Source organism: Manis pentadactyla, chromosome 15 (assembly GCF_030020395.1).
Source record: "Manis pentadactyla isolate mManPen7 chromosome 15, mManPen7.hap1, whole genome shotgun sequence".
Lineage (NCBI taxonomy): Eukaryota > Metazoa > Chordata > Mammalia > Pholidota > Manidae > Manis > Manis pentadactyla.
Genome location: NC_080033.1, coordinates 4050970 through 4077768, shown reverse-complemented (window position 1 = coordinate 4077768; position 26799 = coordinate 4050970). Strand labels below are relative to the sequence as shown.

The 26799-nt window shown below is 40.2% G+C and overlaps 1 protein-coding gene and 1 pseudogene across 1 annotated transcript; one reads left to right on the top strand and one right to left on the bottom strand.

Moving 5' to 3' along the window:
* The first annotated feature begins 830 nt into the window (after positions 1–830).
* On the top strand, positions 831–19420 carry LOC118912596 (17-beta-hydroxysteroid dehydrogenase type 3-like). The gene is given in 10 exon segments (XM_057493300.1): positions 831–969; positions 972–989; positions 1388–1432; positions 1922–1999; positions 2224–2338; positions 17052–17094; positions 17298–17332; positions 17552–17633; positions 18099–18151; positions 18417–19420. Coding segments are annotated over 10 exon segments (1020 nt in total). The 3' UTR covers positions 18829–19420.
* Positions 19421–19892: 472 nt separating this feature from the next.
* LOC130681049 (small conductance calcium-activated potassium channel protein 2-like) lies at positions 19893–23838 on the bottom strand (annotated as a pseudogene).
* Positions 23839–26799: the final 2961 nt, after the last annotated feature.

Below are 26799 nucleotides of genomic sequence, written 5' to 3'. Positions count from 1 at the left end.
TATATGAGGCTCCTAGAATATGTAAATTCATCCAGACAGAAAGTAGAGTACAGGGTTTACCTGGGGCTGGTGTAGAAAAGGCTGGGAAATGATCGTTTAATGCATCCAGTTTCTGTTTGGATTGATGAAATATTTCTAGAAACGGATCGTCTTGACGGTTGCACGACATTGTGAATGTACTTAATGTCGCTGAATTGTGTACTTAGGGTTAAAATGGTAAATTTTATCTTGCCTGTATTTTACCACAATCATCATTCTTATCCTCATTATCTTCATTACTAAGAATAATTTTTAAAAATGGAATTTGAATAAGGGGATGAGGAGCAAAGTCACGTAAAGCCATTGCGAAGGCTCTGGTTTTTACTCTGCCTGAGCAGAAAATCCGCACAAGTTTTTCTGACAAGCTGTTTTGACAAATTGACAGATCACACGAACTGGCAATTGCTGTGTATCCCTCGTGGTTGGCGTTATGAAATCAGGTACCCACCAGCAGCTCTGGTGAGTTCAGCGACCCAAGCAAAGGGCGTCTGCGGGCACCCTTTGTCCGGTCCTGTGGGGTGAAAGCAGCGGAGACTGCGGCGCCTGCAAGGTCTGGGCGGACATTAACCCCAGGGTGGCCTAATTAGATAGTAAAGGGCGGTGCTAGGGCTGACGCGAGTGACCGCCGCCTCTTAGGATAAAGCTGGGGGCGTGGCTTGAGCGAGGGGCGGGCCCAGTGTGTGACTGGCAGTGTGGGAGGGGCTAGAGCGAAGCAGCCAAGCCGGGGTTGAAATAGCTGGGGCACTAAGGCAGCCTAATTTTGGCCCAGGACGGGTAACTAGAGGGATGCAATGGAGTCAGGGTGGGACGAGCTGAGAGTGCTGGGGGCGGTCACCGCCGTGTACCTGCTTCTGTGGGCCGCCTGTGGGGTGGGCTACACAGTCTATGTTTACCTGCTACCACAGGCACGCCGGGGAGCCCCTTGGCTCCGGCGCACGGAGCCTGGGCAGGTAAGAGGCGAGGGCTCCGCCCGACAGGTAGGAGTGGGGGCCGTAGGAACGAGGGCAGGTGACAGGTGAGGGCCCCCCAATCAGGGCAGAGGCCGGGGGACTCCTGGAAGCAAGAGCGATGAAGGGTGGGACGACCAGGGCGAGGCCGGCGTGGGAGGCATACAGTCCTCAAAACCGTACAGGTGTGGGGAGCAGGTATCAGAGACCTGGGCAGATGAAGGATGAGGACAAGAACAGGGAGCGGTTAGGTGTCAGTGAGAGGGCTTCCTGGAAGAGGCGCAAGAAGGGCCTGGAGGGAGCGTGGAGAGGCAACAGGGGGAAGGATCTGGGGCGGGCTGAGGTTGGGCAGGGTAGTGGCGGCCTGGCCCTCCTGCTGTTCCCCCTTCTCTCCTCTCTAGTGGTGACAGGAGCCACCAGTGGCATTGGCAAGGCCTATGCACACGAGATGAACCAGGGCTTGGAGCCTAGTGGGTGGTGGGGGCTTCTCCTGTCTGCCTGCTGTCGGCTCCCCCCACTAAACTGAGAATTGTGTGCATTCTCAGATGTCCTCTCTTCCAGGAAGCCTTCCCTCTGCTCACCAGGCTGGGGCAAGTGTTTACACTGGGCTTCTACAGTCCCTTGACATTCTCCCATCATTGCCCTGATTTATTCAGTCAAAACATATTTATTGACAACTTATATGTGTCGATGCTGGGGCTACAGCAGTGAAAAAAAAATAGATTTAGGAAATAAAAACCCTTGCCCTCCTGGAGTTTACGTTCGAGCTATTGCGTCCGCGGGGAATAGTCTTCCCTGGAACGCGTGCTCCACGAAGGCTGGCTTTTGTTTTTGCTTGTTGTTCACACTGATCCACAGAGCCTACAATACTGCGGCACGCAGTAGCACACAGTACATATTTGTGGAATTAGTGATTAAATAAGTAATTCTCCTGCAGCTCGCGCGGAGAGGTCTGAACGTTATTCTCATCAGTCGAAACCTGAGCAAGTTGGAGCACCAGGCAAAGGAGACAGGCGAGAGGCAGGGCTGGGAAAGTTTAGGAGCGGCGGGGGGCAGACGGGGGCGTGGCGGGGGCGTGGTCAGGGCGGGGCAGGTGTGGGAGGAAAGGGCTCCGGCTGCACTTGGGGCCCGGGAAGTTGGTGGAGGGCATGGGGCTGACCTGGGACAAGGGTGGGATAGGGGCGGAACTGGACTAGATTCCAGCTAAGAGCCGGGCTCCTATTGGCCCCCTTCCCAGAGCGGCTTCATGGCAGGATCACACGAGTCATCCAGGCCGACTTCACCGGGGGCTTGGAGATCTACGAGGCCATTGAGGCAGGAGTGAAGGACCTGGAGATGGGAGCGCTGGGAATGTCCCCACACCTGTCCCAGACGACTCCATACTCACCTGCCTCGGAACCGTCTTATGGTCTCCCTCCTCCCCACCACCCCCTCCGGTCTCCCTGGGACTGTTGGGGTGACACAGACTTGTCCCCTCTCGCTCAGTGAATAATGTGGGCATGAGATATTGCAGACCGCTTGCAGAAGCTACTCGAGGGTGAGAACGTCGCCGGAGTCAAACGGAGCGCTAGCCCGCCTAGCACCGCTTCCTTACACTACTGCCCTCTGTCGGAAGACTCACGCAGTACACTAGCTCTGTTAGAACAAGGTACTTTATCGCTTTCCGCTGTAAAATGGTCTTAAAAGCTACAAATCTATGGTTTAGGATGTAAAGGAGGTCCCCTTTCATGGGGCACCCTTCTGCAGTGCCCAACCCGTGTAACTGTTCAAATGGAGTTGGGTTCTGCCCTTTTATCCTCCCCAGTGCCAACTTGAAGGGGGAATGACCCACATGGGTTAGGGTTAGACCAGTGCCTGCCAGTGGAGCGTGTGGTTTTCTAAATTTTTATTTAGGATCATTCTTGAACCTCTGGCTTCTTTTCTCTTCATCCCCTGTACGCCTATCCCGATACTTCTTCTGGTGGGAGCCACATGGTCTTTTATTCCTCAGTTTCAGCTGCTGACCTCTTTTACTAAATATTTAGTTTTTTTTTTTTTAATCCAAGTTGTAGAGTTGGGAGCTCTTCAAAGGTAGAAAATGGCATCCCCCATTCTCATTTCCTATTCTACAGGGCAGGGTTTCTTGACACCTGCCTGCTGACATTTGGGGCCCATGACTCCTTGTTGGAGCAGGGGCTGACTGTGCTTTGTAGGATGTCTGGTAGCTTCCCTGATTGCTACTCAGTACATGCCCAGAGCACCTGCTCTCCGGCTGTGATAACCAAAAATATCTCCACGTACTGTCAATACTCCCCAGGGAACAAATCACACCTGGCTGAGAACCACTGCCCTAGAAGCTACCTCTCTCATCTTTTTAAAAATGATAACTCGTGCTTTTAATGACATCTTGATTTCTCAGTTTTAGCTCTTATCTGGCGACTCCCACAATGGAAAATGAGGATTATTTCTCATTCACAGATACCTGTGTCCACACCACAAATGAACACCCTCCCAGGCCTCCCACCCCCCACTGTAATTCATAGATGTGATTACAGAATCACATTACTGTGCATATGAAAACACTGGCTACCGTTGAGCCATGTAGTAGACTATGATGATTTTTTTTCCTTTCTTTAACAAGGTTTTATTCCCCTGAAGTTAGTCATACATTTTCATCTGCTTGGTTTGCTATATACTTATTGCTACTTCAACTCCAAACTGTAATCCAAAAATATGAAAAAGTTCAAGTAATTTCATCTTCTGGAAAAATCTCTCCAAGAGCCTTTTCTGTCTTCTGTCTGGAATGATAACCCTCTGCTGTGAATCCTGGGACCTCCCCTTATCTTTCTCCCAGGAAGCCTCTGTCTTTTCTCTCACATGGCATAGTGTTTTTTTGGTTTGATCCCTCATTATGTTGGAGCATATCCTCTAGTAGTCTCCTGGGAAAGGATGCATGGATGATAAAATATTCAGATCTGTTTTCCATCAGTTATGTGACTTTGGATAAATGACATCATTTCTTTGAGCCTCAGTTTCCTATCTTTAAAATGGGAATAAATGTTTTTGCTGGCCTCATGGGGCAGTTACGACAATGGGGTACAATAAAGCACATAAACCTAAGTTGTGTGATCCATAAATGTTGGCTATTGTTTTTAGACATAGACAAGACAAAAGACTAGGATGGTTTAAAAATTTTTAATTTTAACTACTATTATTTAAAAAGTCATGCATATGCTCATTTTATAAAATTTAAGAGAGGCTAGCTATGCATTCTACCTTTGGTGTTAGAGGAAGTTGTTTGAGACAAATCCTGCAAATGAGAACAATTAGGGAAGCTGGCTAAAATGTTTTCAAAATAGCTGTTTGAAGACATCATAGAACAAAGGCAGTAAAGAAGTGTAGCACCAAGATTGGAGAGCAGAGGGAATCCAAGATATCAGACATTCGCAGCAACATTTCCCTTCAAGATGTCTGAGTTTAAGAAGCTAAGCAGAGCTTTCAACATACTGTTGGTGCTGCAACAAATAAGGGAGTTCAAAATCTTGGAAAATAACCCAGGCTTTTGATTGAGACTCTGGAGCACTATAATCTAGGAGATAGGGTAAAGTAGAAATAAACTAGGCCTCACAGGAATTCAAGCCTGCGAAGGTTTCGGACGATCTTAATCTCTGTGGGGATTAAGGTTTGATCTTTCAGCGCCCTCTAGTTTAACTGCCTGGAAAAAGCAAAAACGAAAGGACAAAAAAGCGAAAAAAACCCAACCACCATCTTCAGAGGAAAACAATATGGTCCAGAGCCCCAAACTAGCAATACATTTGTTTATATTAAATATCCAGCACTCAACAAAATATGCCCAGAAATTTTAGAAGAGAAATCATGACGGAAAACACAAGAAATAATAATAATGTAGACAGGTCCACAGGGGACCAAGAATTATCATCACAGATCTTTAAAATAATTTGTGCCATTTATATAAAACATAAAAATTACCATTTTAACCATTTTAAAGTGTACAGTTCAGTGATATTAAGTACATTCACAATGTTGTGCGACTGTCATCACTTCCCATTTCCAGAAATACTTCAGCATCCCAAACAGGAACTCTGGACCCGTTAAACAGACATTCCCCAGTCTTCCTTACACCATTCTCTGGTAACCTGTATTCTGCTCTCTGTGTCGATGAATATGCTGATGTTAGATACCTCATAAAGTCACAAAATATTTTCCTTTTGTGTCTGACTTCTTTCACTTAGCACAGTATTTTTCAATTTCATCCATGTTGCAGCAAATGCCATAACTTCATTCCTTTTATTTTTCCATTTTTTACTTGTGGCAAATACATGTAATGCAGAATTTGCCATTTTAGCGTATATTTAAGTGTACAGTGTAGTGCATTATATACATTCACATTGTTGTGGAACTATCACCTCCACCTGTCTCCAGAACTTTCTTAATGTCCCATACTGAAACCCTGTCCCCATTAAACAATAACTCCACATTCCTTCCTCCCCCCAGCTCCTGGAAATCACCATTCTACTTTTTGTCTCTATGAATTTGACCATTCCGGGTACCTCAGATAAGTGGAATCATAGTTATTTCTTTAGCTTTATTTCATTTAGTGTAATATTTTCAAGGTTCATCCTTGTTGTAGCATGTCACAATTTCCTTCATTTTCAAGGCTGAACAGTATTCCATTGTATGTATATACTGCATTTAGTTTATCCGTTCATCCACTGATGGACACTTGGATTATTTCCACCTTTCAGCTATTGTGAATTTTGCCTCTATGAACATTATATACAAATATGTGTTTGTGTCCCTGCTTTTAATTCTTTTGGACATGTACCCAAAGTGGAAATGATGGATGCAAGATTAGTTTGGCTATTCAGGGTCCCAGGTACCATATGAATTTTAGGGTGGCTTTTGCTATTTTGCAAAATATGCTGTTCGGATTTTGAGAGAGATTGAATTGAATCTATAGATTGCTTTGGGTAGTATGACATCTTAGCAATATTAGGTCTTAAAATTCATATGCATGAGATGTCTTTCCAATTACCCAATCTCTTTCAGAACTGTTTTGTAGTTTTCAGTATGTATGTCTTTCTTCCCTGGTTAATTCCTAAGTATATTTATTCCTTTTGATGCTATTGTAAATGAAGTTGTTTCCATAACTTCCCTTTTGAAATCTTAATTGTTAATGTATAGAAATGCAACTGACTTTTTGTGTTGATTTTGTATTCTGCTGCTTTGTGAATTCGTTTATTAGTTCTCACATTTTTTGGTGGAACCTTTAAGATATTCTACATATAAGATCATATTATCTGTGAACAGAGATAATTTTACTCCTTCCTTCGCAATTTGGATGCCTTTGGTTTATTTTTCTTGCCTAATTGCTCTGGTTAGTCTTTCCAATGCTATGTTGAATAGAAATAGTAAAAGCAGGTAATGGTTTAGATATTTCACCATTGAATATGATGTTAGCTGTGGGCTTGTCATGAGTTTATTATTCATATCTGTATTGTGTTGAGGTACTTCTACTTTAGTTTGTTGAGTGTTCTAATAATGAAAGGGTGTTGAATTTTTTTAAATTATCAAATGTATATCACAATGGTTCAACAGTTCTCCTCCCTCTCCCCCTTGGTAACCACTATATTCTCCATGCTGTACTATCATCCCCATGACCAATTTATATTGTGACCGCAAATTGTTGTGCTCCTTTATCCCCTTAACCCTCACCCCCACCCACCCCAACCCCTCCCCCTGGGTAGCCACTAGTCCCTTCTCAGTGTCTATGAGTCTTCTGTTGTTTTGTTCCTTCTGTTTTGCTTTGTTTTTATACTCCTCAAATAAGTGAAATCATATGGTATTTGTCTTTCTCTGCCTGGTTTATTTCACTGAGCATAATACCCTCTAGATCCATCCCTGTTGTTGCAAATGGCAGGATTTCTTTTATTTTTTATTGCTGAATAATATTCCATTGTGTATATGTACCACATCTTCTTTACCCATTCATCTATTGATGGACAGAAAGGGTGTTGAATTTTGTCAATTGCTTTTTATGCATCAATTGAGAAGATCATGTGGCTTTTCCTTTATTCTCCCAGGATTCTGTTGTATTACATTAGCCAATTTTTGTATATTGAACCATACTTGAATTCCAGGAAGAAATCCCACTTGGCCACAGTGTATTCAGTTTCTATTTAGTTTGTGTGTTCAGTGGTGAATTCAGTTTGCTAGTGTTTTGTTGAGGATTTTTGCATCCAGTATTCATAAGGGATATTGGTCTGTAGATTTCTTTTCTTGTTGTGTCTTTACCCAGCTTTGGTATCAGGGCAGTGCTAGCCTCATAGAAGTTTGGAAGTATTCCTCCTCTTCAATTTTGAAAAAGTTTGAGAAGAACTGGCATTCATTCTTCTTTAAATGTGTGGTAGAATTAATCAGTGAAGCCCTATGTCCAAGCATTTTCTTCCTTGGGAAGTTTCTGATTACCAATTAAGTCTCATTACTAGTTATGGTCTATTCAGAGTTTCTCTTTCTTCTGATTCAGTCATGGTAAGTTCTTTGTTTCTGGGAATTTGTCTGTTTCATCTATATTATACAATTTGGCATACAATTGTTGATTGTGCTCTCTTATAATCCTTTTTATTTCTGAAGAATCAGTAGTAATGTCCTACTTCTGACTTTAGTAATTTCAGTTTTTTTTCTTAGTCACTTTATATAAATGTCAATTTTGTTAATCTTTTCAAATAACCAATTTTTGGTTTCATTGGTTTTCTTTATTATTTTTCTATTCTCTTTTATTTTTCTCTAATCTTCATTTATTTTCTTCTGTTTACTTTGAGTTTAGTTTGTTCTTCTCCTAGTTCCTTAAGTGATAAGAGTTAAGTTGTTGATTTGAGATTTTTTTCATTTTTTAAGTTAGCATTTACAGCTATAAATTTCAGCATTAACACTGTTTTTGTTGAATCCAATAAGTTTTGGTATGTTGTGTTTTCATTTTCATTTGTCTCCAAGTGTTTTAAAATTTTCTTTGTGATTTTAACCTTTGACCCCATTGGTGTTTAAGAGTTGTAGAAGTTTTTGTATATTATAGATATTAATCCCTTACCAAATGTATGATTTGCAAGTACTTTCTGCCATTTTGTGAGTTGCCTTTTTACTCTGTTGATGGTGTCTTTTAATGTTCAAAAGGTTTTAATCTTAATGAAGTACAGTTTATTTTTCTTTTGGTGTCAGATCCAAGAAATCATTGCCAAATCCAATGTCATGAAGCTTTTCCCTTATGCTTTCTTTTTAAGAGTTTTATAATTTTAGCCCTTACATTTAGGGCTTTGATCCATTATGAGTTTTTTATATATTGTGTTTTGCTTCATTTTGGGGGGATCTATTAGGTCTATATATGTTTATAATTGTTATATCTTCCTGCTGCATTGAACTTTTAAAAAATATATAATGCCCTTCTTTGTCTTTTGTAAACTTAATGTCTATTTTGTCTAACAAATTTACAGCCACTCCAGATCTCTTTTGATCACTATTTGTATGATTATCTTTTCTTTTTCTTTTTACTTTCAATATCTTTGTGTCTTTGTATCTTGTCTTTGTGATTTACATCTGTAGATAGCATATAACTAGGTGATATTTTAAAACCCAGTCTGTAAATTTCTGTCTCTTGATGGGAGAGTTTAATCCATTTGTAAAAAGTAATCATTGAAGTTGATAATAGGGGGACTCTAGTAACCATAATGTTGTTCAAGTAAGTACATTAACGATACCAAAAAAAAAAAGTAATGACTGACAAGGAAGGATTTGCTTCTGCCGTTTAGTTGTTTATTTTCTGTATGGTGATTTTCACCTTCTATTCCTACCAACTTTGTTTTTATTTTTATAGAGTACCGTTTGATTCCCTTTTTCATTCCTTTTCTATATATTTTTAAAGTTATTTTCTTTGTTGTTACCTGGGTAATACAATTAATATCCTAAACTTAAAACAAACTCACTTTACTAATACTAGCTTATTTCAACTGTATATAAACACCCTGCTTCTGTATACATATCTATCTCTCATTTATATTGTTATTGTCACAGGTTACATCTTCATACATTGTGTGACCATTAACATAAATAAATATATAATAGATTGTTTTACTCATTTACTTTTTAAATCATATAGCAAAAACAGGGGTTACAAACCAAAATAATAATGCTGGCATTGCTATTTACCTGTAGTTATCTTAATTTGTTTCTTTCCTTCTTCTTATGGCTTTTATTGTTTTCTAGTATTTTGTTTTGTTTCGTCTTGTTTTGTTTCAGCCTCAAGGACTCCCTTTAGTATTTCTTCTAAGAAAGGTCTACAGGTATTAATCTTCTTTAGCTGAGAATGTCTCAATTTTTCCCTCACTCTTGAATGATAGTTTTGCTGGGCATAGACTTCTTGGTTGACAGGTTTTTTGTTTTTGTTTTTTAGGACTTTACATATGTTATCCCACTGCTTTCTGGCCTCCATAGTTTCTGATGAGAAACCAGCTATTAATCCTACTTAGGACATTTATTCATGATAGGTCACTTTTTTCTTGCTTCTTTTAAAATGTTCTGTCTTTAGATTTTGGCAGTTTGACTATAATGTGCCTTGATGGGGATCTCTTTGATTTTATCCTGCTTGGTGTTTGTTGAACTCATTACTTATGTATATTTCATGAGACCTGGGAAGTTTTTTGTTACTTTTTCTTCAAATGTATTTCTGCTCTTTCCTTTTCCTCTCTTCTTTGTAGGGACTCTATGATATGTATACTGGCATGTTTGATGGTATCCCACGGGTCCCTCAGGCTCTGTTCAGTTTTCATTTTATTTTCTCTGAACATTTTCAGTGCATATTGAATCTTCAGGCTGGATACTTTCAACTGTCTTATCTTCAAGAATGCTGATTTTTCTCCCTACCTGCTCAAATGTGCTGTTGAACTAACCCAACCCCCCAGTGAATTTTTCATTTCAGTTATTTAAATTTTCAGCTAGCTGCAGAATTTCTACATGGTTCCTTCTTATAACTGCTTTCTTTATTGGTATTCTCATTTCTTCCTATGTCATTTTTCTGATATCTGTTAGCTTTTTTTCCTCTGGTTTCCTTTAGCTTATGGAACATTTTAAGATATTTGCAATATATCTGATGAGTAATTCCATTGTCTGGGTTTCCTCAGTGATAGTTTCTGTGAAGTTTTGTTTGTTTTTAGTTTTGTTTGTTTTGGTTTTGCTATGTATGGGCAGTACTTTCCTGTTTCTTTGTGTGTTTTATAATTTTTTGTTGTTGTTGAAATGGGTACTCTGAGTATTGTAATATGTTAACTCTTGAACTCTGACTTCCCTACTCAGGGAGTCCCAGAGGAGAAAATAGAGCAAATGGGGATGATGTAAGGTTTAAAAACATAATGGCTAAATATTGTGCAGTACTGACAAAAAATAGAAAGTATCAATCAAATCCTAGAATCACTGTGACCCCTGAGCATTTTAAAAACAGAACTATATCAAGCATGTCTTAGTAAAATGCTGAAAACCAAAGTCATAGGGAAAATCTTAACACATAACAAATGCAGATTATGAATTATTTTCTTGAAGATATGGAACACTGCACAAAATCGGATATTTGCTGGGCCATAAAGAAATTTTAAACAAATTTCAGAAGCTCCAAATGATAGACTAGTTCTCTGTCCATAGTGAAATTAAGCTAGAAATACATTATTTTCAAAACTGGGAGACACTGATGTGTTTGGAAATTAAATAACATAGTCTTATAAAAATCCCTAGGTCATACATAATAATAAAAACTAGAAAACATTTTGAATTGAGTGATAATAAAATGCTGCACATCAAATTTGTGGGATGCAAAGAAAATATATAACCTTAAATGCATGCATTAAATAGATGGTTGAAATCAATTATTTAAATACCACCTCAGGAATTTAGAAAAACAACACAAAAGAATATATGGATGGCAATAATAAAGATAAGAGCAGAAATTAATGTACCAGAATGCAGACTTCCAAAACAGAGGATTTAGAAAGTAAAAAATCTGTGCTGAAAGACCAATAAAATTGACAAAACCCTATAAGATTGATCAAGAAAAGAGGGAAAGAAGGGACAGGTATCAGAATGAAAAATAAGGATATCACTGGAGATCTTAAAAATGTAGGAAGGTTCTACTAAAACTTAATGACTAACATTAGAAATTTTAGATTACTTCAGCTATTTCCTAGAAAACATGATGTATTCAAACAAATACAAGAAATGGAATATCTAATATCTGACTAGTGTTACATCTGTTAAAGAAATTGAATCCATATTGTAAAACCTCCTTACAATAGTGGTTTCTCTTGGAGGGGTAGTGTTTGGAAGGGCAAATGGATGGGAGCTTCCTGGGAGCTGGTAATTCTATTTTTAAAAATCTAGATGCTGATTACACAGCAGTATCAAGTGTGTGAAAATTCAATGAGCTATTACATACCTGTGATATCAGCACATCTCAAGATCTATATTATTCTTCAATAGCAAATTTAAAAATAAATTAAAATATAAAACCTTCCCATAAATAAAAGCTCCAGGCCCTGATGCCTTTATCAGTGAGCTACCAAAATTTAAATACAAAGTGATGACAATCTTTTCCAAACTGTTTCAAAGACTAGAAAAACAGTACACATTTTCCAACTCATTTTGTGAGGACGTATAACCACCATATCAAAACCTGACAAGGAAATTATAAGAAAGAATATTAGAGCCTAATGTCTCTCAGAAACATAAAGGCAAATATCCTAAACAAAATGATTAGCTGACCAAGCCCTATGATGTACGAGAAGAATTACATATGTCATGATCAAGTGAACTTTACTCCAGGAATGCAAGGATGATGCAGAATTTGAAAATTAATCTTTCTAATTCACCACATTAACAGGAAAAAAAAAAGGAGAAAAATCGTATGATCATCTATCTGGATAGATACAGAGAAAGTAAGAATTAATTGCCAAGAATTAACATACATTTGTGTTGTTTTTTTTAAAGCAAACCGGGAATAGAAGGAAACAGCCTTAATCGATAAAACAATATTTAAAGAATCTGCAACTAGCATCATACGTAATGATGAAATATTAAATGCTTTTTCTTTTTTTTTTTTTAGATAATTATTTTTTATTGAAGGGTAGTTGATGCACAGTATTACATTACATTAGTTTCAAGTGTACAACACAGTGATAAAACATTTATATACATAATTCTAGGTTCCAGCTATCACCCTACCAAGCTGTTACAATATCTTGACTATATTGACTATATTCCTTATGCTATACATTACATCCCGGTTACTTATTTATTTTACCATTGGAAGTCTGTCCTTTTTTTTTTTTTTTTTTTGTGAGGGCATCTCTCATATTTATTGATCAAATGGTTGTTAACGACAATAAAATTCTGTATAGGGGAGTCAATGCTCAATGCACAATCATGAATACACCCCAAGCCTAATTTTCGTCAGTCTCCAATCTTCTGAGGCATAACAAACAAGTTCTTACATGGAGAACAAATTCTTACATAATGAATAAGTTACATAGTGAACAGTACAAGGGCAGCCATCACAGAAACTTTCGGTTTTGCTCATGCATTATGAACTATAAACAGTCAGTTCAAATATGAATACTCATTTGGTTTTTATACTTGATTTATATGTGGATACCACATTTCTCTCTTTATTATTATTTTTAATAAAATGCTGAAGTGGTAGGTAGATACAAGATAAAGGTAGAAAACATAGTTTAGTGTTGTAAGAGAGCAAATGTAGATGATCAGGTGTGTGCCTGTAGACTATGTGTTAATCCAAGCTAGACCAGGGCAATAAAACATCCATGGATGCAGAAGATTTCTCTCAGAACGGGGTGGTGAGGTTCTAAGCCTCACCTCTGTTGATCCCCAATTTCTCACCTGATGGCCCCCCTGCGACTGTGCCTGTCTTAGGTTGTTCCTCCCTTGAGGAATCTTGCCTGTCTCTGGCTAACCAGTCATCTTCCGGGGCCATACAGGGAAATGTAAAGTTGGTAAGTGAGAGAGAAGCCTTATTGTTTGAAATGGTTAGCTTTTTATTTCTTTGCATATTTATGCCCTGTAGCTTCTATGCCCAGCATTTGTCTTGAGGTGTCTTTACCACTTGGAAGAATTATGATACTCGGTAAATTTGGTATGAGGCACGAATTCTATTTAAGGGTTGTAATTAGGAAGGAAGAAGAAAAGCTATAGAAGTAGCAGGCGGAAGAAAACATGGGAAGATTGATTATTTCTTTGACATATCTTCTTGTAGAGTAACTTCAGCATGTATAGGTTTTAAGCTACTACTTAAATTGCGCACACACATTAACATAACAGGAGTATAGTTACATAACCAAAGCATATCTGTAATTACCAGCCATCTCCAGTGAAACCAAGAAAACCAGTTAGGCACCTTAGGCATTTGTGAAAACTTATCTATGATATGGTGGATATTGTCCAACTGAACTTGAACAGTCTGAGAGAAATCAGACAAATTAAAACAACCCATTCCTGGGGACTGTTCACATCCCTTATGTTCTTTTGACAGTAAATAGTCTGTAGTTGTAATATTTTGGAGCGCTACAATTTGCACTTCTCCTAATTCTTGGTTGAGTTCCAACAGTATAGATCCAGTCAAATTTGTTGTTTTACTGTATGCACGGGCCAGCTTAGATATCTCCTTCCTCATTCCCATGGCAAGTCCAGGAGCTGGTGGGATGAGTGCATCTACAGCTGTAGCAGTGTGTGGATCTTTGTTGGGGTTTTTTGATGATCATCTTCTGGCATGAGTCTTCCAGAGAGTGCTGATGTTGGAAGTTCTCTTTCATATCGTATCTTAGTTCATTTTCGGGGTAGCCCAATTAGGCTTTGATCTTCTGTATAAACGCAAACAGACCCTTTGCCTACACTTTTATATGCCCTTTATACCCTTGTGTAGAACTCATTGGAGGTTACCACACAGGAACTGCCCTTTTTGTTTTGTTTTGTTTTGTTTTTGGTATCACTAATCTACACTTACATGATGAATATTATGTTTACTAGGCTCTCCCCTATACCAGGTCTCCCCCATAAACCCCTTTACAGTCACTGTCCATCAGCATAGCAAAATGTTGTAGAATCACCACTTGCCTTCTCTGTGTTGTACAGCCCTCCCTTTTCTCCTACCCCCCCATGCATGTTAATCTTAATACCCCCCTACTTCTCCCCCCCCTTATCCCTCCCCCCCCACCCATCCTCCCCACTCCCTTTCCCTTTGGTACCTGTTAGTCCATTCTTGAGATCTGTGATTCCGCTGCTGTTTTGTTCCTTCAGTTTTTCCTTTGTTCTTATACTCCACAGATAAGTGAAATCATTTGGTATTTCTCTTTCTCTGCTTGGCTTGTTTCACTGAGCATAATACCCTCCAGCTCCATCCATGTTGCTCCAAATGATTGGATTTGCCCTTTTCTTATGGCTGAGTAGTATTCCATTGTGTATATGTACCACATCTTCTTTATCCATTCATCTATCGATGGACATTTAGGTTGCTTCCAATTCTTGGCTATTGTAAATAGTGCTGCGATAAACATAGGGGTGCACTGATCTTTCTCATACTTGATTGCTGCATTCTTAGGGTAAATTCCTAGGAGTGCAATTCCTGGGTCAAATGGTAAGTCTGTTTTGAGCATTTTGATGTACCTCCATGCTGCTTTCCACAATGGTTGAACTAACTTACATCCCCACTTAAATGCTTTTTCTATGAGATTGGGAATAAGACAAGAAAATCTGCTATGACTTCTTCTATTTTAACATTTTATGGGAGGTCTTAGCTAGTGGAATAAGGTAAAACAGTAAAGCAAAGTTATAAGGAAGAGATATAATTGTCATTATTCACATATAATGAGATTGTATATGTAGACAGTCCGTAAGTATATGTGGACAGTCCATAAGAATTTATTAATCCACTCAGTGAATTTTATATCTATATACTAGTAATGAATAACTAGAAAGTAATTTTTTTAAGTTAAGATTTATGGTAGTAGTAAGGGCCATCAAATATCTAGAAATCAGTCTGAAAGAAAACATGTAAGACCTGCTTTCCATGAAGAAAATCATAAAACATTATTAAGAGAAAATTTAAAAGACCTAAATTAAACTAGGGATATACTTTGTACCTCTATTGTAGACCATATGTAGCAATTGGAAGGTTCAGTATGATAAAGGAATTCTCAACAAATTTCATGCAATCTCAAATAAAATCCCAGCGGATTCTTTTGTGCAAATTGACAAGCTGATTGTCAAATTTATATGGAAATGCAAAGGGCCAAGAGCATCCTGAGGAAAAACTCTAACTGATAACAAGAATTATTATAAAGCCCTGTAAGACAGTGTGATGTTGGTACAATGATAGAGGGTAAGACCAGATCAATCAGTGGGGGGAAAGGCTATCTCTGAATAAATCAAGTGGATATATGTATATGGGGAAAAGTGAAACTTGTGCCCTACCTCACACCCTACACAAATCATCTCCTCTTGGATTATGGATCTAAATAAGAAGTCAACTTTTAGGTAACTTACAAGAATGATTTCACGACCGTGGAGAGCAGAGTTTTCTTTTATTCTCCCAGCATTATTGAGATATAACTGACATATAACATTGTGTAAGTTTAGGGTGTACAACATGGTTTGATATGTGTATATATTGTGAAATGATTACCACAATCAGGTTAGTAAACACATCCATCCCCTCACGTAATTACGATCAGGAACAATTTCTTAAACAAAAATCAAAATGCATAAGCCATGAAGGAAGAGATCAATAAGCTGGATTACATTAAAATTAAGAGTTTTATTCATTCGAAGACACAATAAGAGAGTGAAGAGGCAGGCCACAGTGGGAGAAGATATTTGCAGCACACATAACCAACAAGGGGCTTGTATTTAGAAAGAAAAATATATATATATAGTAGAATATGAGTTATATATGAGTCCACATGGGCTCGAAAAGACAGTGGCCCTAGACAAATTGCTCATGACAGCCCCAATCCAGAGACAACCTAAATATCAATCAATGGTTAATTAGATAAGCAAGGCATGCTATACTCACACAATGGAAAATTATAGCAATGAACATGAATGAACTTCGCTACACACAACACGAGTGAATCTTATAATGTTTAGCAGACAAAGCCAGAGATTCAAGAGTACGTACTGTATGATTCCATTTGTATAAGGTTCAGAATTGGACAAAACTGTTTTACAACGTTTCGGAGGTCAGGACAGAGGTGAACTGGGGAGGAGGCAGGGGTAAGGACTGCAAGAGCCAAAGAGTCTAGAAACTGCCAATGACATTATTTCTTCATATAGATAGAGGTTAAAGATTTGTGTTCATTTCTTACACTAAAGGTTTGTGGGCTTCGGGGTGTGCATGGCATAGTTTCATAACAAGTTTACAGACTGAAAAATCCAAAGGAATAGCTTATGAAATGAAGGTGAAACTCTCCCTTCTTCAATCTCACCTCCCAAAAGTGACCCCCAATTAAAAACATGGTATTTTTTTCTCAACGCATATAGAAGCATGTGTGTGTATATGTGTGTATATATGCATACACGCATTTTATCCAGATGGCAGACCGGCTACTGTACTGCACTTTGCCTTTTTCAAGCATGCCTCTCTTTCGGGGATCGGTCCAATCAGAGAAACAGGTCACCCACCCTTTTTACTTGCTCTCAGTCCATTGCCTACACTGTGTTCCCGTAGTCATTCCTCTATCGATGGGCCCTCAGGATGTTTCCTGCATGTGCAGCTCCAAGTAATGTTGCCATGGATATCTTTGGACACAGTCATTTCCCACATGTGCATCTAGAAGAGGAATACATTCCCTCACGTGGAGTTGATGGGTCAGAGTGTGTCATTTTAAATTTTGGTAGGTACTACTTTTTAAAAATGTGTTCCTTGTTAAAAGGAAAGTAAGCTCGGAAATAAGAAAATGTGGGAGCTGTGGCAGGGCTGGTGGGAGGAAGGACTGCGGGGCTCTACCTTCTTCCCCGGAGACTCTCGGATGTTATAAACTGTAACACGATGTCCGTGGTCCGGGTAAGACTGGGCTAGGAGGGGCCGGGCCAAGGCCAGCACGGCTCTGACCCCTCCGGGCAGTCCCCAGCAGGCCCCAGCACTGGGCCTGGGCGGAGGCGGCTCTCCGGGGACGGTGTCGGAGGGATGGGGCTGAACTTGAGGAGGAGGGGGCAGGCGGAGGAAGTGGAAAGGGAGAGACGGGCCATCCCCGCTCTTCTCTGCAGACGACTCGAGTTGTCCTGCCCCAAATGGCTACCAGGTAAGAGGCAATTTCTTTCTCTTCCAGTCGGATCCTCCTCCAGCCAGCCTCCGGGCTTTTTCCCGTTCTTCGGCTGTCCCACGCTCGCTTGCTGCCCTTGCCTTTCCCTCCGGCGTTTCTTAGGTCAGGGCGTGAGCTAAGGGGTAGGGGTGGGGATCCCCTGGTCCCTCTCTTCTCCGTAGGCAGCGACCACCTTCCAACCGGCGCTTCTTCCTCCAGGCGCAAAGGCATCAGCATCAACATCTCTTCAATGGCCGACAGGAGGCCGTATCCACGGTTAGCAACGTACTCAGCTTCTAAGGTACCCAGACCCCGCGGACCCGCCGGGCTGTCCGGCCACGCTGAACGCCCTGCTGTAGCCCTTGGCTCTGGCATCCAAGGTTATGGTGAAAAGGCCTGGGTGCTTGTGTGGGATGTGCCGCCTGAGTCTGGGGCCATAAGTAGGTCCCAGACATCGGGTACGCAGTCCAGTGGATACAGCAGATTTTTCTAAGAGAAGCGCGACTAGGGGTCAGGAGAGCACGTGAGGCGGGAAGGAGATCGGGGAAGTCAGAGCGCAGCCCGGCTGGAATGGAGAGTGGGCGCACGGGAACCGAGGGAGGGTTTCGAACACGGAGGTAGTCAGGGGTTACGGTGCGGACCCGTGCGGCTGGGGGCCTTCTGGGGCCGCGGGTGCAGGTCAGGGGCGGCGCCGGGGCGAAGGCAGCTGGAGGAGTCTGCACGGGGAGCCTCCGGGCCTTGGGACCCGCCCTCTCCGTCCCCACAGGCCTTCGGGCGAGGCTTCTCGGTGGCGGTGGGCGCAGAGCACTCCCGGCAGGGGCTCCTCACGCAGGTGCCCGCCTCTGCGGGGGCGGGGCTCACCAGGGACGCGGCGGGAGTGGCAGCTCGGGAGGGGTGGGGCTCCGGCCGGGGTGGGAGCCGGGAACGGCTGCGTGGGCGTGTCCGCGGGGGCCCGGGACCCGGGGGCGTGGCCACGAGAGACGCGGCCTCGGGGCGGCGCGCTGAGATCCCAGCCCCGGAGCCAGCCCCGGGCGGGTGGGGCGTTGGGACGGTGGGAGGCCAGGGAACGTGGGCTGGGTGCGAGGGCACTTCTTTACACAGTGGGCCCTTTTATGGTCCACACAAATATGACCAGTCACTTGAAACTCAGTCCGTTTCTGATGAATTCCGAAGACTTTGCTCGGCAGGCTTTGGACACACTAGGCCTCACCTCCCAAACCCCCGGGTGCCTCTGCCACGCTGTGCAGGTGCCTCCACGGGGCCATCACGGGCAGAGGGCTGGGCGGTTCATTCCCCGGCCCAGGGGCCCTAGTCGCCAGAATGGAGGACGCCTCCAGAGGAGGGGAGGGCGCCCCCCCTGGGCTAGAGAGACAGGAGGAGATGGGACCCCAAGGGTGAGGCGTGTCCTGATCCCCAGTGCCTCTCCTTCCCAGGGTTTCCTGCTGCTTGGCCCGCTCTCCTGGATTTTTCTCTGGGTAGGGAAAATTGGTCTGTGAGGAGTCAAGTTTTTCTCTCTGTTGGTGAGCTGGTATATCCCAAAATTCTGTGATAAAAGGCATTGAAGGGGCGTGGTCACTGTGTGCTCCCCCCAAGCCCTCCACCCCGTCCACCCCCTCCGGAGTCCTGGGCCAGGGCTGCTGACTTTAGCAAAGGTGTCCCACACGTGGGAACAACTGGACAAGTAGGCCAACGGAACAGAACTGGACCCTGGAATGCCTGGATGTTTAGTGACAACTGAGCCATCTCAAACCTCTGACAGAAAGATGGAGTTTTCATATAAAATTGTAGCAGTGATAGTGGCGAAACTTCGTGACTATAATAAAAACCACTGAGTCGCACACATTTAAGGGGTAAACTTTGTGGTATGTGAATTTTATCTCAATAAAAATAATGAAAAAATTGTAGATTGTAAGTGTCCCTGTGAACTCATGTAATACCTCCATCTAAAGTGTACTCTGATATTAATATGGTCACACCAGCTTTTTTTCTTTTGGTTGGTATTTGCATTGTACAAATGCTCTTCATCCAAATTAAATAATACTTTAAATAATTTAATAACTTTAATAACAATAAATTCTGTTAATCTAAATCCATCGGCGATTTTATATGTAAAGTGTGCTTTTAATAAAGAGTATATAGTAGGATCTTGTTTTTCATATAGCCTGACAACATTTTCCTTTAACTGGAGTGTTTATTTTCATTAACATTTTATACATTTGGTGATATAGCTGTGTTTTACATTACTCTGCTAGTTAACTATTGCTGTGTAACAAGTCTCCCCAGTATTTACTGGCTTAAAGGAACAGCAATCATTTATTGTCTCTCAGTTTCTGTGGGCTATGAATTCATGAGTGGTTCATCTGTATGATAGTTCAAAATTCTTTACATCTTTGCCAACACTTATTATCTTTTTTATTATAGCCAGCCTAGTTCATTGAAGTGGTATCTCGTGGTTTTGGTTTGCATTTTCCTAATGACTAATGATCTTGAGCAGCCTTTCATGGATTTATTGGACACTTCACATCTTTGAGAAATGTTTACTCAGATCCTTTACCCATTGAAAATTAGGTTGTCTTTTTATTATTGAATTGCAAGAGCTCTTTATATATTCTAGATGCAAGTCTATGATTTGCAAATATTTTCTTTCAGTGAATTGTCTTTTCACTTTATGCTATGAAGCATCCCTAAAGCACGAAACTTTAATTTTAATGAAATCCAACTTTTGTTCACCTTCGTTTTTAAAGTCTGTTGCCATTGGTATAGAATTCCAGGTTAATTCTATTTTCTCTTTCAGTGCTTTAGACATGTCATACCATTGTCTTTTCATATCTATTATTGGTTGAATTGTTTTACCCCCTCCAAAAAAAGTTACTTGTAAGTCCTCATCCCCAGCACCTAGGAATGTGACCTTATTTGGAAATAGTGTGTTGTTGCCAATGTAATTAGTTAAGATGAAGTCATACTGGAATATGGTGGACCTCTAATCCTGTGACTGGTGTTCTTATAAAATGGCCATGTGAAGACAGAGACACAGGGAGAAAAGACCATGTAAAGATGAAGGCAGAGATTGGAATTATGCATCTGCAAGCCAAAGAATGCCAAGCGTGGTCAGAAGGTTGAAAGTGACAAGGAAAGATTCTCCTACAGGTTTGAGAGAAAGGAAGGCCCTGCTGACACCTTGATTTTGGACTTTCAGCCTTCACTATGAGACAACAAATTCTTGGTTTAAACCACCTAGTTCGTGGTACTTTGTTATGGCAGCCCTAGGAAACTAATACAGTTACACAGTTTCTGTTGAAAAGTCAGACACTCGGGGCTCTCTTGTCCCCTCCTGGCATGAACCAGGAGCTCTGTCCTCTCACTTTATCTCTAAATAAAAGCCTGTACCTTGCTCTCCTACCTTGAGTGTTTGTGAAGCTCCTTCTTCGGCTTCATGAACAAGAACCCCGGCATCATCTTTGGGGGCTTGTCCAGGATAACTTCGGAGATGGGAGCATCCTCTTTAAGTCTAAAGCCATACACACCTCTGGCTTGCATTCTAAAGAACTGGGAGCAGTTTTGATCCCCGGACCCTGAAAAAGAAGTGTCTTATCATCTGCACACAAGCCTGGCCTCAACAGAAACTCTAATGGAGAGGCTTGGTCCCTGAGAGAAGTATACAATATAATAAGAAGACATAAAACAATAGAAATGGAACCCAAGATAGATGCGCCCATCTCCTGAGGCCTCTCGACCCAGCACTGATGAAGACCTAACTGCACCCCTCACTGTGTCCCCTCTCAGCATGAAGCAGCCAGAGCGGTCTTCGCCCCCTTTCCCTAGCAGCAGCTAGGGTTTCCATCTGTAGAGGGGGGAATGAGACAGGGGCCGTGGGTGTAGTCAGAGTAGGGTGAGGGCCTCCGGGAAAAGCAGAGTGGAATACTTACAGTCAGAGCAATGTAACAATGGGCAAAGAAGTCCCCAATGAAACTCTGTGTTAAGCAATATGTAAAGTCAAGGTCACACTAACTCTCTAGGGAAAGATACCAGACTAAGAATATAGACATCTTCAGTGAGATCAGTTAAAGGTCAAAAGGCCAGAAGCAACTTGGCCTGGGATGTTTGAGTGTTCTGCAAGGGCATCTCATCATAACCCGTGACTTCACTGTAAACAGCCCTAACAGACAACAACCCAGCCCACCTTGAGGGCAGGGCAGGTGGTACAAGTCCACACCCCTAAGCCTTTTTTTTTTTGATGTTCTCGAAAAATTCTCAATTGCCTATAAAACCCCTAGACAATGCACCATCATGGGCTCTTTTGTCCCCTTCTGGCATGAGCCAGGAGCTCTATTCTCTCACTTTATTTCTAAATAAAAGCCTGTACCTTACTCTCCTAAAAAAAAAAAAAAAAGTCAGACACTCTTCTTGTTTTCCTTTTGAAAGTGAAGTGTCTTGTTTTCTCTGGATGATTTTTTTTTTGCAGAAATTAACTTTTTTTAAATTATATATCATACAATGTAGTAGTAAAGTCTGAAGTGCATGAATAAAAAGTTAGTGAAATTACAGGAGGAACAATCTATATAGCAATAATAGGTGCATTCCCTGTGCTTCTGAAAGAAAAAAAGAGTTTTCACTCATTTTGGCCTAAAAACTTAAGTGTTCAGGTTCCCAGGATTCTGACATCAGAACCCAGATAATGCTGATCAGGACCATAGGGGCTTTACAATAAAAACTAAAATATTGATCATATGATGGCAAAAAGTCTTATTTTGTGGTTAACTGATTCTCTTCTGGCTACTCTCTGATGAAGTTGGTGGCACCGTAGAGGAAGACCGCTGTCTCCTGGACGAGGACTGGGACCGCTCAGCGTTGCAGGTGACCTGCTTGTCGTAGTTCTCCATCTGAGCCTCAATCAGCTCTCTCTGCTGCTGCCAGATGGTCTGGCGGATGAGCCCAGGGAGGGTGTGGATGCTCCCAATCAAAGTCTCTAATTTTGTTTCCGCAGTAACAATCCTCTTCTCAAAATCTTCACTCCTTTCATTTAAGTCAGAAATCATGTCCTACATGATGTTCTGGGTCTTTGCCGGGTCCACCAAGGTGTTTGCTTGGTCATTCAGTTTCTCCTGCCCCATTTTTACACTTCCTAACGGATGAAGAGCCTGCAAGAATTTTTGCTGATGTTTTCTAACTTTTGCATGATCTATCTTTTTGACCAGCTTTGTCTTTTTGTAAATTAGCCATGTTTCCCTGAGGACATTGGCAGCTGCGTTTTTCACCTGTGTCTGCCTAGCTCAGTGCTTTGGGCATAGGTGGTAATTCTCTGGACGATTTTCACGATTTCCATTTTCTTTGGTTGCAGTAGCTCTACCATGAAATGCTCAGGTGGTTTTCTTTTTCCCTTTTTTTTGTACTGCTTGTGGTTCACTGAGATTCTTCCATCTATGAGTTGATGTTTTTCATTCATTTGAGAAATTTCTCAAAAATTGCCTCTTTAAAAATTGCTCTGGACCCATGCTCTCGGCTCTCCTGATGCTACTCCAATTATACACATGCTAGATCGTTTAACAGTGTCCACAGACCTTACATGCCTCCTTTATGTGTTTTTACCTCTCATTCTTTTGCTTTGGAATGGTGGAATGATATGTTTAAGGCATGAAAAGAAAAAATAAAAGTTGTTAATCTAGAATTCTATACCAGTGGTAACTGACTTTAAAAATGAAGGTAAACAAAAGGGAGGAAAATAGTTAAGTTGATCCGTAAGAAAATGAAAAAGTTTTGTGCTTACAAAGGATAGCATAAAGAAAGTGAAAGGGCAATGCACAAAATGAAAGAAAATATTTTGGTCCTAAATATAATTAGGTCATTGATCCTAATTTTTGCATATGGTACAAAGTAAGGATCTAACTTCATTCTTTTGCATGTGGATATCCAGTATCCCAACACCATTTGCTGGATAGATTGTTCTATCCCTACTGAGCAGTCCTGGAATCTTTATTGGAAAAAAAATGATGATATAAGTGAGGGTTTAGTTCTGAACTCTCAATCCTGTTCCATTTGTCTATATGTCTGTCTCATGTCAATACCACATTATTTTGGTTACTGTACCTTTATGGTTAGTTTGGAAATGAGGAAGTGTGAGTCCTCCCACTTTATTCTCCCTTTTCAAGATTGTTCTGGCTATTCAGGGTTCCTTGAAATTCCATGAGTTTTAGGTTGGAATTTTCTACTTCCACGAAAACAACACTGGGGGATTTATAGGGATTGCACTGAACCTATAGATTTCTTCTTCTTCTTCTTCTTCTTCTTATTGTTATTAAGGTATTATTGATATACACTCTCATGAAGGTTTCACATGAAAAACAATGTGGTACTACATTCACCCATATTATCAAGTCTCCCCCAAATCTGTAGATTTCTTTGGCTAGAATTGTCATGTTAACACTATTAAGTCTTCCAATCCATTAATATAGATGTCTTTCCATTTATCTGGGTCTTGTTTAATTTCTCTCAGCAGTTTTGTTTTGTTTTGTTTTAGTTTTCAGGGTATAAGTCTTTCGCCTTCTTGCTTAAAGTCATTCTTAATTATTTTATTCTTTTTTTGATGCTATTGTAAATGGGATTGTTTTCTTAATTTCTTTTCAGATTGTTCATTACTAGTGTATAGAAATGCAACTGATTTTTGTGTGTTGATTTTATATCCTACAATACTACTACAACAGGGTTTTTTTGTGTGGATTCTTTATGAGTTTCTACATATCAGATCATGTCATTGCAAACAGAGGCGCTTTCATTTCTTCCTTTCCAGTGATTTATTTTTCTTAACTAATTGCTTTAATTAGAACTCACAGCATTATGTGGAATAGAGATGATGAAAGCAAACATCCTTCTTTCTTAGGGGAAAAGCTTTCAGTGTTTCCCCATTATGTATGGTGCTACCTATGGTTTTTACATAATGGCCTTTATCATGTTGAAGGATTTCCCTTCTATTCCTAGTTTGTTGAGTGTTTTTTGCCATAAAACATGTAAAATTTTGTCTAATTCCTTTTTGTATCCCCATGGATATGAAGGCAAAAATAGTAAAATATTTGCAAAACAAAGCAACAATACATAGTAATAATACAGCATGATCAAGTGGGTTTAACTTTAAACATTTAAGATTGTTTTAACCATCAAACACCAATCCTCATAATCTATTCTATTAACATAATAAAGAAAAAATAGTTTATCAAAAAATGTACAGAAAAATCATCAAGCAAATTTTATCATCCATTCCTCATAAAAACTTATCAAACTAGGAAGAAACGGGATTTTCAGAGTATGAAAAACCTACAGTTAACATGCTACTTAATAGTGAAAAATTGAATGCTTCCTCTCTAAGTTTGGGAATAAGACAAGGATGTCTGTTCTAGTATTTCTATTCAGTGTTGTACCAAAGGAACCAGTCAGTGCAATAAAATAAGAAAAATTTTTTCACACATACTGAAAAAGAAGAAATAAAATAACTGTTAAGTTTTTTGCAAATACAGACTATATAGAAATCCCAGATTCTCTACAGAAGGAGAAAACAACTGGGACTAGGAAGTGAAGTTATCAAGATTTCAAGCTAGGAGGTCAGTAAAAAAAATTGAGCTTCTACATGTAAGCAATAAATGACTGGAAAATGAAATTTAAAGGCCAATACAATTTATGATATGCAACCAAAACAATACCAAATACTAAGACATTTACCAATATTTGTTGAAGAACTGTACATTGCAAGTTACAAAACACTGCACAGAAAAATTGAGGGAGATCCACAAAAATGGAAAGTTACACCTTGTTCTTGGGTCAGAAGACCCAGTAAGGTTAAGAAGTCAACTTTCCTCCAAATGTATGACCCACTAAAATCCCAATCAAAATCCCAGCAGATGTTTTTGTACAAATTAACCATTTGATTTAAAATGTATGTGGAAAGTTTCCTTCTTTTCTCCTTCCTCTCCTCTCCTCTTGTAATTAAGATTTGACAAAAATAAATGGTTGTCACTTTCAGAGAAGATAAATTGGGTGGCGACACCTCCTCAGAGGCCAGTTGAAATCATCACAGGAATATGAAAACAGGGGAATGTCTACATCACCCCTGCCAATGAGCGAAGAACGTCATCCACATCCCAGAAATTGAAAGATGTCATGTGAATATCATACAGATAGGATGGCATTAAATGGAGGCATATTTATCTGTGTAAAGACATATCCCCAACTGAAGAAGTATTGCAATGTCTCAGAATAAGTATAAACATTCCTGACAAGGCACCCTGCTAACATTCCATAATTGAAAGGGACCGAGAGTTTTTAGAAAGAACAAGCCACGGGCCATACTTAGAGCACATCATTTAAAATGTCCTCCTCAGACATGAAGGCACTGACGCAGGGACATCTTCCAGACATTTAATGAGCACTGGCCCGCAGACAGGCCACTCGGACAACAAAGGTGCCAGGGGAATCCCGGGGGGGCGGGGACGGATCTGTCCTGTCTCTTGACTGGTCTTGGTGGCTACACAGCTGTCAGCATTTGTCCAAACTCACAGAACCGTGTACTAGAAAGTGCGAATTTTACTCATCTAGAAAAACTGTATATGTCTCTGTCATATAAATGTGCATTTGTATACAGATTACACCTCAATAAACCTAATAAACAGATATAGATATAGATGGATAGATAGATGATAGATAGATAGATAGACAGATAGATAGATGATAGATAGATATAAATAAATAAAATGCCCTTCTCTATTTTGAATTACCAGTAGTGAAAGCAACTGAGCCTGAAATTACGTGGCTATTCCAGACCTAGGAAGGGAGCAGGCGTCCCGGGAACATCACAGAGTCTCTCTGTTATGTAGCAGATTGAATCACCAGTGAGCCATCTAGGAGCAATCCTAACTGAAGGAGAAATCTGGGGAGGGCCCAGCAGAGTTAATAATGAGCCCATTTACACAGAAATTCCCAACACTGTTCTTAGGAAAACATCTAAATGGATAGATAGCTATTTTTTAAGCATAAGATGTGCAAACAAGAAATAAATAAGCATATAAACAATTCTGAAAAAAGATTGTGATCTAAAAATAAATATTATCACAAATGTGTAAGCATTATACATATATTTTTATATTCTTTATACATATTATTTTATGTTACACAGTACACATATAAAGAAGTAAATACATATTTATTAAAAATTATTTATTTAAACTTAGTTTGCTTGACATACTCCCCCATTTGAGAAAAATAGCATTATGTTTAAAAATAAACATTTAAAATAAGAAAACAGACCAAAGCAAAATCTGAGTTGGCTGAGGGTCAAAAAAAAAGTAAAAGATATATAGAGGCATTAATTATATAAAATAAGGGGCCTTAGCTTGGATTAACACATAGTCTGCAGGCACACACCTGATCATCTACTTTTGCTCTCTTACAACACTAAACTATGTTTTCTACCTTTATCTTGCATC